General features: G+C 52.7%; 1 protein-coding gene across 1 annotated transcript; it reads left to right on the top strand.

Moving 5' to 3' along the window:
* Positions 1–6,556: 6,556 nt before the first annotated feature.
* LOC309451823 (protein-glutamine gamma-glutamyltransferase K-like) lies at positions 6,557–13,651 on the top strand (the record flags this gene model as incomplete). Its single annotated transcript, XM_082076519.1, has 4 exons — positions 6,557–6,794; positions 8,911–9,090; positions 10,613–10,882; positions 13,533–13,651. Coding segments are annotated over 4 exons (807 nt in total), but the record flags the coding sequence as incomplete, so codon positions are not given.
* Between the last annotated feature and the right edge of the window lie 892 nt (positions 13,652–14,543).

The raw sequence follows: 14,543 nt of genomic DNA, 5'->3' as shown, positions 1-14,543 counted from the left end.
GGTAATGGGGGTTAATGGGTGGACTAATAGGGGGTAATGGGAGGTAATGGGGGGCGGGGCTTGAAGGGGGTGGGTGGGGCTTGGGTGGGAGGGGCTTGGGGTGGGCGGGGCTTGGGGGGCGGGGCCTGGGGGGCGGGGCCTGGGGGGGTAATGGGGGTTAATGGGATATGGGGTGGGGTAATAGGGGGTAATGGGAGGGGGTAAAGGGGGCGGGGCTTAAAGGGGGGGTGGGTGGGGCTTGGGGTGGGTGGGGCCTCGGGGGGCGGGGCCTGGGGGCGGGGTCTGGGGGGGTAATGGGGGTTAATGGGATATGGGGTGGACTAATAGGGGGTAATGGGGGGCGGGGCTTAAAGGGGGTGGGGCTTAAAGGGGGCGGGGCTTAAGGAGGGTCGTTATAGGGGGTGGGGCGTAAAGGGGGCGGGGCTTAAGGGGGGTCCCTAATAAGGGTTAAAGGGGCGGGGGTTAAAGGGGGCGGGGCCTAAAGGGGGCGGGGCCTAAAGGGGGCGGGGCTTAAGGGGGGTCCCTAATAGGGGTTAAAGGGGGCGGGGCTTAAAGGGGGAGGGGCTTAAGTGGGGCGGGGCTTAAGGGGGGTTTCCTAATAAGGGCTAAAGGGGGTGGAGCTTAAGGGGGGTCCCTAATAAGGGGTAAAGGGGGCGGGGCTTAAAGGGGGCGGGGCTTAAATAGGAGTAAGGGGGGGGTATGGGGGTCCCTAATGGGGTTAAAGGGGGCGTGGCCTAAAGGGGGCGGGGCTTAAAGGGGCGGGGCTTAAGGGAGGTCCTTAATAGGGCTTAAAGGGGGCGGGGTTTAAAGGGGGCGGGGCTTAACCCCTCTCTTTATTTCCCCAGGTAACGAGGCTCCACCCACCCCCCCACCCCCCACCCGGAGGCTCCGCCCCTTCCCCTCCCAGCCCCGCCCCCTCCCCCCCCTCCCCGACTCCACCCCCTGGCGGGGCGGGGCCAAGATGGAGGGAGGGGGCGGGGCCTACGAGAGGCCACGCCCCCTCCCCCCCGGGTTGATTTTTTTGGGGGGATTTTTATTTGTTTTGGGTCTTTTGGTTTTCCCGGAAATAATAAAAAAGACCAAAAAACACCAAAAAACATCAAAAACCACCCAAAAAACACCAAAAAACACCAAAAAACACCCAAAAACCACCAAAAAACATCAAAAACACCCAAAAAACACCAAAAAAACATCAAAAACACCCAAAAAAACACCAAAAAGGGGGAAAGTAAAGGGGGGAAAATATGGGGGGGGGGAGTTTGGGAGGGACCCAGGAGTTCGGGAGGGACCCAGGAGTGCCCCAATGGGACCCAGGAGTGCCCCAATGGACCCAAATAGGGGACCCAGGAGTTCGGGAGGGACCCAGGAGTGCCCCAAGGGGACCCAGGAGTGCCCCAATGGATCCAAATAGGGACCCAAAGGGACCCAGGAGTGCCCCAAGGGACCCAGGCGTCCGGGCGGGGGCGGGGAGCGGCCGGACCGGTTCCTCCGCCTCCAACAGGGGGCGGTGACGTCACGCGGTTGCCAAATAATGAGCCAATGGGAGCCGCCCTTGCCAAATAGGGACCCATAGGGACCCATAGAGCCCATAGGAACCCCATATAGTGACCCATAGGGACCCATAGACCCCATAGGGACCCCATATAGTGACCCATAGGGACCCATAGGACCCCATAGACCCCATAGGAACCCCATAGACCCCATAGGGACCCCATATAGTGACCCATAGGGACCCCATAGACCCCATAGGAACCCCATATAGTGACCCATAGGGACCCATAGACCCCATAGGAACCCCATATAGTGACCTATAGGGACCCATAGACCCCATAGGAACCCATAGACCCCATAGGGACCCCATATAGTGACCCATAGGGACCCATAGACCCCATAGGAACCCATAGACCCCATAGGAACCCCATATAGTGACCTATAGGGACCCATAGACCCCATAGGGACCCCATAGACCCCATAGGAACCCCATATAGTGACCCATAGGACCCCATAGACCCCATAGGGACCCATAGACCCCATAGGGAACCCATAGACCCCATAGGAACCCCATATAGTGACCCATAGGGACCCATAGGACCCCATAGACCCCATAGGAACCCCATAGACCCCATAGGAACCCCATATAGTGACCTATAGGGACCCATAGACCCCATAGGACCCCATAGGGACCCCATAGACCCCATAGGGACCCATAGACCACATAGGAACCCCATATAGTGATCCCTAGGGACCCATAGACCCCATAGGAACCCCATATAGTGACCTATAGGGACCCATAGACCCCATAGGAACCCATAGACCCCATAGAAACCCCATAGACCCCATAGGAACCCCATAAACCCCCCCCGCCAAATAATGATCCATAGGGAACCCCATAGACCCCCCCGTTGCCAAATCGTGACCCATAGGGATCCATTGGGAGCCCCGCCGGCCCCGCCCACTCCCCTCCCAGTGGCTGCGGGACAATAAGGGGCGTGGCCGGAGAGGGCCACGCCCATTTCCTGCCCCGGCCACGCCCACCCGCCCCCGCATTTACGGGAGGGAGCGACGGGTTGTACTGGGAGATACTGGGAGACACTGGGAGGTAACTGGGGATACTGGGGGGCACTGGTTATACTGGGGGGGGGCACTGGTTATACTGGGAGGGGGCACTGGTTATACTGGGAGGGGTCACTGGTTATACTGGGAGGGGTCACTGGTTATACTGGGAGGTAACTGGGGGGCACTGGGGGGTCACTGGTTATACTGGGAGGGGTCACTGGTTATACTGGGGGGGGTTACTGGTTATACTGGGAGATACTGGGGGGTAACTGGGGATACTGGGGGTCACTGGTTATACTGGGGGGGGTTACTGGTTATACTGGGGGGTCACTGGTTATACTGGGAGGTATTGGGGGGGTAACTGGGAGTTACTGGGAGATACTGGGGGGGTTACTGGGGGTTACTGGTTATACTGGGAGTCACTGGGGGGGTAACTGGGAGTTACTGGGAGGGGTTACTGGGGGTTACTGGTTATACTGGGGGGGTCACTGGTTATACTGGGAGGCACTGGGAGGGGTTACTGGGGGGTACTGGGGGGTTACTGGTTATACTGGGAGATACTGGGAGTCATTGGGGGGCACTGGTTATACTGGGAGGGGTTACTGGTTATACTGGGGGGGTCACTGGTTATACTGGGGGGGTCACTGGTTATACTGGGAGTTACTGGGGGGGGTTACTGGGCAAACTGGGAGCACTGGGAGCTACTGGGGGGGTAACTGGGGGTTACTGGTTATACTGGGGGGTAACTGGGGGGGTAACTGGTTATACTGGGAGGTACTGGGGGGGTCACTGGTTATACTGGGAGGTACTGGGGGGGTAACTGGTTATACTGGGAGTCATTGGGGGTAACTGGGGGGGTCACTGGTTATACTGGTTATACTGGGAGGGGTTACTGGGGGGTACTGGGGGGTTACTGGTTATACTGGGAGGGGTCACTGGTTATACTGGGAGATACTGGGAGGTACTGGGGGGTAACTGGGAGGTACTGGGGGGGGTAACTGGTTATACTGGGAGTCATTGGGGGTCACTGGGGGGGTCACTGGTTATACTGGGAGGTACTGGGGGGGTAACTGGGAGCTACTGGGAGTTACTGGGAGGGGTAACTGGGCAAACTGGGAGCACTGGGAGCTACTGGGAGTCATTGGGGGGCACTGGGGGGGTCACTGGTTATACTGGGAGACACTGGGGGGGGCACTGGTTATACTGGGAGGGGTTACTGGTTATACTGGGAGGTACTGGGGGGGTCACTGGGGGTTACTGGTTATACTGGGAGTCATTGGGGGGTAACTGGGAGTTACTGGGGGGGGTCACTGGTTATACTGGGAGGTACTGGGGGGGTAACTGGGAGATACTGGGACGTACTGGGGGGTAACTGGTTATACTGGGAGTCACTGGGGGTTACTGGGGGGGTAACTGGGAGTTACTGGGAGTCATTGGGGGGTAACTGGTTATACTGGGAGTCACTGGGGGGTCACTGGGAGTTACTGGGAGGGGTCACCGGTTATACTGGGAGGGGTTACTGGTCAAACTGGGGTGACTGGGAGGGGTCACTGGGAGTCACTGGGAGGGGTTTACTGGTCAAACTGGGGGAACTGGTCGGGCGGGAACGCGCCCGGACGCCTGGGTCCCTGCGGCGGGGGGGGCGGGGCCAAACTGGGTGTTACTGGTTTATACTGGGAGGGGCCAATGGTCCGTACTGGGGGTTACTGGTTTATACTGGGAGGGGTCACTGGTCCATACTGGGTCTTACTGGTCCATACTGGGGCTCATTGGGCCATACTGGGTGTTACTGGTTTATACTGGGAGGGGTTACTGGTCCATACTGGGGCTCACTGGTCCATACTGGGTCTTACTGGTCCATACTGGGTGTTACTGGTTTATACTGGGAGGGGCCAATGGTCCGTACTGGGTGTTACTGGTTTATACTGGGAGGGGTCACTGGTCCATACTGGGTCTTACTGGTCCATACTGGGGCTCATTGGTCCATACTGGGGGTTACTGGTTTATACTGGGAGGGCTTACTGGTCCATACTGGGGCTCATTGGGCCATACTGGGTGTTACTGGTTTATACTGGGAGGGGTCACTGGTCCATACTGGGTCTTACTGGTCCATACTGGGTCTTACTGGTCCATACTGGTTTGTACTGGTTTATACTGGGAGGGGTTACTGGTCCATACTGGGTCTTACTGGTCCATACTGGGTCTCATTGGTCCATACTGGGGGTTACTGGTTTATACTGGGAGGGGTCACTGGTCCATACTGGGTCTTACTGGTCCATACTGGGGCTCATTGGTCCATACTGGGAGTTACTGGTTTATACTGGGAGGGGTCACTGGTCCGTACTGGGTCTCATTGGGCCATACTGGGGGTTACTGGTTTATACTGGGAGGGGTCACTGGTCCATACTGGGTCTTACTGGTCCATACTGGGTCTTACTGGTCCATACTGGGTCTCATTGGTCCATACTGGGGGTTACTGGTTTATACTGGGAGGGGTCACTGGTCCATACTGGGTCTTACTGGTCCATACTGGGGCTCATTGGGCCATACTGGGGGTTACTGGTTTATACTGGGAGGGGTTACTGGTCCATACTGGGTCTTACTGGTCCATACTGGGTCTTACTGGTCCATACTGGGTGTTACTGGTTTATACTGGGAGGGGTTACTGGTCCATACTGGGAGGAACTGGGTGGGTGGTTTGAGGGCTCTTACTGGTTTATAATGGTTCATACTGGTTTATTATGGTCCATACTGGTTTATAATGGTCCATACTGGTTTATTATGGTCCATACTGGTTTATAATGGTTTATACTGGTTTCCTGTGTGGCTTCCTCTGGGTCTTACTGGTTTATACTGGGAGGGACCCGGAGGCCTCAATGGTTCTTACTGGTCTATACTGGTTTATACTGGTCCATACTGGTTTATACTGGTTTATATTGTCTACACTGGTCTATACTGGTTCCTACTGGTCTATAATGGTTCGTACTGGTTTATACTGGTCTTAACTGGTCTATACTGGTTCCTACTGGTCTGTACTGGTCTGTACTGGTTTATACTGGTCCGTCCTAGTCTGTACTGGTTCTTACTGGTCTGTACTAATCCATACTGGTCATACTGGTTTATACTGGTCTTTACTGGTTATTACTGGTCTAAACTGTTTACTGGTTCCTACTGGTCTTAACTGGTCTATACTGGTCCCTACTGGTCATACTGGTCCATACTGGTTCCTACTGGTCTATAGTGGTTTATACTGGTCCATACTGGTCCATACTGGTTCCTATTGGTTTATACTGGTCTTAACTGGTCCATACTGGTTCCTACTGGTCTATAGTGGTTTATACTGGTCTGTATGGGTCCGTAATGGTCCATACTGGTTTATACTGGTATTGGTCCATACTGGCTCCTAGGAGCCCATAGTGGCCCATACTGGTCCATACTGGCCCATACTGGTCTATACTGGTTTATACTGGTATTGGTCCATACTGATCCCTAGTGGCCCATAGTGGCCCATACTGGTCCATACTGGTCTATACTGGTCCATAGTGGTCCATACTGGTCTATAGTGGTCCATACTGGCCCATACTGGTCTATACTGGTTTATACTGGTATTGGCCCATACTAGTCCATACTGGTCCATACTGGTCTATACTGGTATTGGTCCATACTGGTCCCCAGTGGTCCATAGTGGCCCATACTGGTCTATACTGGTCCATACTGGTCTATACTGGTTTATACTGGTCATACTGGTCCATACTGGTCCATACTGGTTTATACTGGTATGGGTCCAGACTGGTCCCTAGTGGTACCTAGTGGTCTATACTGGCCCATACTGGTCCGTACTGGTCCATACTGGTCTATACTGGTCCATACTGGTCTATACTGGTATTGGTCCATACTGGTCCCTAGTGGCCCATACTGGTCCATAGTGGCCCATACTGGTCTATACTGGTCCATACTGGTCATACTGGTTTATACTGGTCCATACTGGTCCCGCAGCCCCATGCCGGACGCCGACCCCCGCCTGGACCGGGGCCGCTGGGCGGCCGCCAGTCTCCGCCCCTTTCCGGAAGCTCCGCCCCCTTCCTCCACAAGCCCCGCCCCCCGCGGCCACGCCTCCCGCGGGCTCTGGCGCCGATTGGCCGGTTGCTGCGGCTGCTGTCGCCGGGCGGGGCGGGAAGATTGGGACCCCCAACCGGGGGAGGTGCCGGGGACCCGCCCCCCCCAGAGGATCCGACCAGGTTGGGGTCCCCATTGGGTTCAATAGGGGTTGGGGGTCCCCATTGGGTTCTATGGGGCTGGGGTCCCCATTGCGTTCAATAGGGGTTGGGGGTCCCCATTGGGTTCTATGGGTCCCCATTGGGTTCTATGGGTCCCCATTGGGTTCTATGGGTCTGGGGTCCCCAATGGTTTCTATGGGTCCCCATTGGGTTCAATAGGGGTTGGGGGTCCCCATTGTGTTCTATGGGTCTGGGGTCCCCATTGGGTTCTATGGGGCTGGGGTCCCCATTGGGTTCTATGGGGCTGGGGTCCCCATTGGGTTCAATAGGGGTTGGGGGTCCCCATTGGTTTCTATGGGTCCCCATTGAGTTCTATGGGTCTGGGGTCCCCATTGAGTTCTATGGGTCCCCATTGGGTTCTATGGGTCCCCATTGAGTTCTATGGGTCTGGGGGTCCCCATTGGTTTCTATGGGTCCCCACTGAGTTCTATGGGTCTGGGGTCCCCATTGGGTTCAATAGGGGTTGGGGGTCCCCATTGGGGTCTATGGGTCTGGGGTCCCCATTGGGTTCAATAGGGGTTGGGGGGCCCCATTGGGTTCTATGGGTCTGGGGTCCCCATTGGGTTCAACAGGGGTTGGGGGTCCCCTTTGGGTTCTATGGGTCCCCATTGGGTTCAATAGGGGTTGGGGGTCCCCATTGGGTTCTATGGGTCTGGTGTCCCCATTGGGTTCTATGGGTCCCCATTGGGTTCTATGGGGCTGGGGTCCCCATTGGGTTCAATAGGGGTTGGGGGTCCCCATTGGGTTCTATGGGGCTGGGGTCCCCATTGGGTTCTATGGGTCCCCATTGGGTTCAATAGGGGTTGGGGGTCCCCATTGGGTTCTATGGGGCTGGGGTCCCCATTGGTTTCTATGGGTCCCCATTGGTTTCTATGGGTCCCCATTGTGTTCTATGGGTCTGGGGTCCCCATTGGGTTCTATGGGTCTGGGGTCCCCATTGGGTTCCATAGGGGTTGGGGGTCCCCATTGGGTTCTATGGGTCTGGGGTCCCCATTGGGTTCTATGGGGCTGGGGTCACCATTGGGTTCAATAGGGGTTGGGGGTCCCCATTGAGTTCTATGGGTCCCCATTGTGTTCTATGGGTCTGGGGTCCCCATTGGGTTCTATGGGTCTGGGGTCCCCATTGGGTTCTATGGGTCCCCATTGGGTTCTATGGGTCTGGGGTCCCCATTCAGTTCTATGGGTCCCCATTGGTTTCTATGGGTCCCCATTGGGTTCTATGGGTCTGGGGTCCCCATTGGGTTCTATGGGTCCCCATTGGGTTCTATGGGGCTGGGGTCCCCATTGGGTTCTATGGGTCCCCATTGGGTTCAATAGGGGTTGGGGGTCCCCATTGGGTTCTATGGGTCCCCATTGGGTTCTATGGGTCTGGGGTCCCCATTGGGTCTGGGGTCCCCATTTGTTTCTATAGGGATTGGGGGTCCCTATTGGGATTAAAAGGCAGTTTCAGGGCTCCCCATTAATATTAAAGTCAGTTTCAAGGCCCCCCAACCCTTTTTTCTGACTGTTGCCGGGCAGATTTCGACCCACATCTCTTCCCCGCAAGCCCATTGGTCCCCATGGGGATATTTTTTGGGTCTCCCCATTAATACCAAAGGCATTTTTGGGTCTCCCCATTAATATTAAGGGCAGTTTGGGGGCTCCCCATTAATATTAATGTCGGTTTCGAGGCCCCCCAACCCTTTTTTCAGCCTGTTGCCGGGCAGATTTCGACCCACATCTCCTCCCCGCAAGCCTATTGGTCCCCATGGGGATATTTTTGGGGGCTCCCCATTAATACCAAAGGCATTTTGGGGGCTCCCCATTAACATTAAAGGCAGTTTCGAGGCTCCCCATTAATATTAAAGTCGGTTTCGAGGCCCCCCGAACCCTTTTTCCGCCTGTTGCCGGGCAGATTTCACCCTCTGTCCCTTCCCTTCAAGCCTATTGGTCCCCATGGGGACATTTTTGGGGCTCCCCATTAATATTAAAGGCAGTTTCGAGGCTCCCCATTAATATTAAAGTCGGTTTCGAGGCCCCCCAACCTATTTTTCAGCCGGTTGCCGGGCGGATTTCGATCTCTACCTCTTCCCCGCAGGCCTATTGGTCCCCACGGGGCTGGTGCTGGGCTCGGCAGCCAATCGCGTGGCTCACCACACGGCGGCCTTCGCCTGCCAATCGCTGGTGGTGAGGCGGGGCCAGCCCTTCGAGCTCCGCCTCCTTTTGCCCCGCCCCTTCGACCCCGAGGGCGACGCCCTGTGCGTGGAGCTGCTATTGGGTGAGCGTTGGGGGGCGCTATGGGGCGCTATGGGGCCCTATGGGTCTCTATGGGTCTCTATGGTCTCTATGGGTCTCTATGGGTCTCTATGGTCTCTATGGGTCCCTATGGGTCTCTATGGTCTCTATGGTCTCTATGGTCTCTATGGGTCTCTATGGGTCCCTATGGGTCTCTATGGGGTCTCTATGGGTCTCTATGGGTCTCTATGGTCTCTATGGGTCCCTATGGGTCTCTATGGGTCCCTATAGGTCAATCTATGGGTCCCTATGGGTGTCTATGGGTCCCTATGGGTCTCTATGGTCTCTATGGGTCTCTATGGGTCTCTATGGGTCTCTATGGGTCCCTATGGGTCTCTATGGTCTCTATGGACTCTATGGGTCTCTATGGTCTCTATGGGTCTCTATGGTCTCTATGGTCTCTATGGGTCTCTATGGGTCTCTATGGGTCCCTATGGGTCTCTACGAGTCCCTATGGGTCCCTATGGTCCCTATGGGTCCCTATAGGTCAATCTATGGGTCCCTATGGGTCTCTATGGTCTCTATGGGTCTCTATGGGTCTCTATGGGTCTCTATGGGTCCCTATGGGTCTCTATGGGTCTCTATGGTCTCTATGGGTCCCTATGGGTCCCTATGGGTCCCTATGGGTCTCTATGGGTCCCTATAGGTCAATCTATGGGTCCCTATGGGTGTCTATGGTCCCTATGGGTGTCTATGGGTCTCTATGGGTCTCTATGGGTCTCTATGGACTCTATGGGTCTCTATGGGTCTCTATGGTCTCTATGGTCTCTATGGACTCTATGGGTCTCTATGGGTCTCTATGGTCTCTATGGTCTCTATGGTCTCTATGGGTCCCTATGGGTCTCTATGGTCTCTATGGTCTCTATGGTCTCTATGGGTCTCTATGGGTCTCTATGGGTCTCTATGGACTCTATGGGTCTCTATGGTCTCTATGGACTCTATGGGTCTCTATGGTCTCTATGGGTCTCTATGGGTCTCTATGGTCTCTATGGTCTCTATGGTCTCTATGGGTCTCTATGGTCCCTATGGGTCCCTATGGGTCTCTATGGGTCTCTATGGGTCAATCTATGGGTCTCTATGGTCTCTATGGGTCTCTATGGGTCCCTATGGGTCTCTATGGGTCAATCTATGGGTCTCTATGGTCTCTATGGTCTCTATGGGTCTCTATGGTCTCTATGGTCTCTATGGTCTCTATGGTCTCTATGGGTCTCTATGGGTCTCTATGGTCTCTATGGGTCCCTATGGGTCCCTATGGGTCCCTATGGGTCCCTATAGGTCAATCTATGGGTCCCTATGGGTGTCTATGGGTCTCTATGGGTCTCTATGGGTCTCTATGGGTCCCTATGGGTCCCTATAGGTCAATCTATGGGTCCCTATGGATCTCTATGGTCTCTATGGGTCTCTATGGGTCCCTATGGGTCCCTATAGGTCAATCTATGGGTCCCTATGGGTCCCTATTGGTCCACACGGCCCCACCCGCCCCCTGATTGGCCCCCTCCCTTTAGGCCCCACCCCCCAGGTCTCCAAGGGCACCCACGTCCTCATCCCATTGGGCGAGCGCTCGGCCACCGGTTGGACGGCGGAAAAGGCGGGAGAGGAGGAGGGGGCGGGGCCAGCGGGAGGCCACGCCCTCGTCCTCCACCTATCGGCGCCGCCGGACGCTCCCATTGGCCGGTACCGCCTGAGCGTCAAGACGCGGACGGGGGAGGGGGAGTTCGGCGCCCCCTTCAGCCCCGGAAATGACGTCGTGGTGCTGTTCAACCCCTGGTGCCCAGGTGGGGGAGGGGAGGGGGGGGTTGGCGGGAAATTTGGGGGGTTTGGCGGGAAATTGGACCATTTTGGCGGGAAATTTGGGGGAATTTGGGTGAAATTTGGGTGAAATTTGGGGGAATTTGGGTGAAATTTGGGGGAATTTGGGGGAAATTTGACCATTTTGGAGGGAAATTTGACAATTTTGGCGGGAAATTTGGGGAAATGGCGGGAAATCCGGGGGATTTGGCGGGAAATTTGACCATTTTGGCGGGAAATTTGATGATTTTTGGGGGGAAATTTGATAATTTGGGGGAATTTGGGGGAAATTTGGGGGAATTTGAGATGAAATTTGATAATTTTGGGGGGAAATTTGAGAAATTTGGGGGGAAATTTGGGGGAATTTGAGGTGAAATTTGACAATTTTGGGGGAGATTTAGGGGAAATTTGGGTGAAATTTGGGGGGATTTGGGTGAAATTTGGGTGAAATTTGGGGGGATTTGGGGGAAATTTGGGTGAAATTTGGGTGAAATTTGGGGGGATTTGGGTGAAATTTGGGTGAAATTTGGGGGGATTTGGGTGAAATTTGGGTGAAATTTGGGTGAAATTTGGGGGGATTTGGGGGAAATTTGGGTGAAATTTGGGTGGAATTTGGGGGGATTTGGGTGAAATTTGGGTGAAATTTGGGGGGATTTGGGGGAAATTTGGGTGAAATTTGGGTGAAATTTGGGGGGATTTGGGGGAAATTTGGGTGAAATTTGGGGGGATTTGGGTGAAATTTGGGTGAAATTTGGGGGAAATTTGGGGGGATTTGGGTGAAATTTGGGTGAAATTTGGGTGAAATTTGGGGGGATTTGGGTGAAATTTGGGTGAAATTTGGGTGGAATTTGGGGGGATTTGGGTGAAATTTGGGTGAAATTTGGGGGATTTGGGTGAAATTTGGGTGAAATTTGGGTGAAATTTGGGGGATTTGGGGGAAATTTGGGTGGAATTTGGGGGGATTTGGGGGAAATTTGGGTGAAATTTGGGTGAAATTTGGGGGGATTTGGGGGAAATTTGGGTGAAATTTGGGGGGATTTGGGGGAAATTTGGAGGAAATTTGACAATTTGGGGGGAAATATGACAATTTTTAGGAGGAATTTGGGGGAAATTTGACAATTTGGGGGGAATTTGGCAATTTGGGGGAAATTTTGGGGGGAATTTGGGGGAATTTGATAATTTGGGGAAGATTTGGGGGAATGTTGGGGAAATTTGACATTTTTGGGGGGAAATTTTAGAAATTTGGGGGGAAATTTGACCGTTTCGGGGGGAGGTTTGGGGGGAAATTTGATAATTTGGGGGGAAATTTGACAATTTTGGGGGAGATTTGGGGGAAATTTGGGGGAATTGGGGGGAAATTTGGGGGGAATTTGGGGGAAATTTGACCATTTTGTAGGGAAATTTGACAATTTTGGCGGGAAATTTGGGAGATTTGGTGGGAAATTTGGGGGAATTGGGGGGAAATTTGACAATTTTGGGGGGAAATTTGATGATTTGGGGGGAAATTTGACAATTTTGGGGGGAAATTTGGGGGGTTTGGCGGGAAATTTGGGGAAATTTGGGTGAAATTTGACGATTTTGGGGGAAAATTTGATGATTTTGGGGGGAAATTTGACCGTTTTGGGGGGAGGTTTGGGGGGAAATTTGATAATTTGAGGTGAAATTTGACAATTTTGGGGGAGATTTAGGGGAAATTTGGGGGAAATTTGGGGGAAATTTGGGGGAAATTTGACCATTTTGGAGGGAAATTTGATAAATTTGGAGGGAAATTTGGGGGGATTTGGCGGGAAATTTGACAATTTTGGAGGGAAATTTGGGGAATTGGCGGGAAATTTGGGGGATTTGGAGGGAAATCTGGGGGGATTTGGCGGGAAATTTGACAATTTTGGGGGGAAATTTGAGGATTTTGGGGGGAAATTTGGGGGAATTTGGGTGAAATTTGGGCGAAATTTGGGGAAATTTGGGGGAAATTTGAAGATTTGGGAGGAAATTTGAGATATTTGGGGGGAAATTTGACAATTTTGGGGGGAAATTTGAGAATTTTGGGGGGAAATTTGAGGATTTTGGGGGGAAATTTGAGAAATTTGGGGGAAATTTGAGAAATTTGGGGGGAAATTTGACCATTTTGGGGGAAATTTGACGATTTGGGGAGAAATTTGACAATTTGGGGGGAAATCTGACAATTTTTGGGGGAAATTTAAGAAATTTGGGGGAATTTGGGGGGAAATTTGGGAATTTGGGGGGTAATTTGGGGAAAATTTGGGAAATTTGGGAAATTTGGGTGAAATTTGGGGGAATTTAGGTGAAATTTGACAATTTTGGGGGGAAATTTGACAATTTGGGGAAAATTTGGGGGGAAATTTGGGAATTTTGGGGAAATTTGGGGGAAATTTGACAATTTTGGGGGGAAATTTGAGGTGAAAATGTTCAAATTTGGGGCGAAATTTGAGGTGAAAATGTTTAAAATTGAGGCAAAACTTGGGGCGAAATTGGTCAATTCTGGGGCTAAATTGCTCAAATTTGAGGCGAAATTGGTCAATTTTGTGTCAAAATTGGTCGATTTTGGGTCGAAATTTTCGATTTTTGGGTCGAAAAGCGTGAATTTTGGGTGGAAACGGGTGAATTTTGGGGTCGCAGAGGACACGGTTTATATGGAGCCCACGAGCGACCTGGACGAGTTTGTGCTGAACGAGAGCGGGAGGATCTTCTACGGCACCGAGGACCAGATCGCCGAGCGCGCCTGGAACTACGGCCAGGTACCCAAAATTCGGGCTTTTTGACCCAAAATTCGGATTTTTCGACCCCAAATTCATAAAGTTCGGCCCAAAAATGGTGGAAATCGACCCAAAAACGGCGGAAATCGGCCTAAAAATGTCAAAGTTGGGCCTAAAATCGGGCAACTAGGCCCCGGAAATTTGGGGATTTTGGGCTGAAATTGAGGGATTTTGGCCCATAATTTGAGGGATTTTGGGCCAAAAATTGGGGAATTTCATCCTGAAAATTTGGGGATTTTGGGCCTGAAAATTTGGGGGATTTTGGCGCAAATTTGGGGGATTTTTGGCCCAAAAATTGGGGAATTTCATCCTGAAATTTGGGGGATTTTGGCGCAAATTTGGGGGAATTTTGGCCCAAAAATGGGAAATTTCAGCCCCAAATTTGGGGGAATTTTGGCCCCAAAATTTGGGAGATTTTGGCCCAAAAAATTGGGGGATTTTGCCCTGAAAATTTGGGAAATTTTGGCCCAAAATTTGGGGGAATTTTGGCGCAAAAAATTGGGGAATTTTGGCCCAAAATGGGAAATTTTGGCCCCAAAAATTGGGGGGTTTTGGCCCCAAAATTTGGGGGAATTTTGGGCCAAATATTGGGGAATTTCATCTTGAAATTTGGGGAATTTTGGCCCAAAAATTGGAGAATTTCATCCTGTAAATTCGGGGAATTTTGGGCCAAAATTTGGGGAATTTGGGGCCAAAAAGCGGAAATTTCAGCCCCAAAATTTGAGGGAATTTTGGCCCAAAATTTGGGGCCAAAAATTGGGGGAATTTTGGCCCAAAAATTGGGGAATTTCATCCTGAAAATTGGGGAATTTTGGCCTAAAAATTTGGGGGATTTTGGCCCAAAAATGGGAAAATTCAGCCCCAAATTTGGGGA

Source organism: Streptopelia decaocto (genome assembly GCF_964273445.1).
Source record: "Streptopelia decaocto genome assembly, contig: HAP1_SCAFFOLD_2330, whole genome shotgun sequence".
Taxonomy (NCBI): domain Eukaryota; kingdom Metazoa; phylum Chordata; class Aves; order Columbiformes; family Columbidae; genus Streptopelia; species Streptopelia decaocto.
This window is presented reverse-complemented; position numbering and strand designations above follow the sequence as displayed.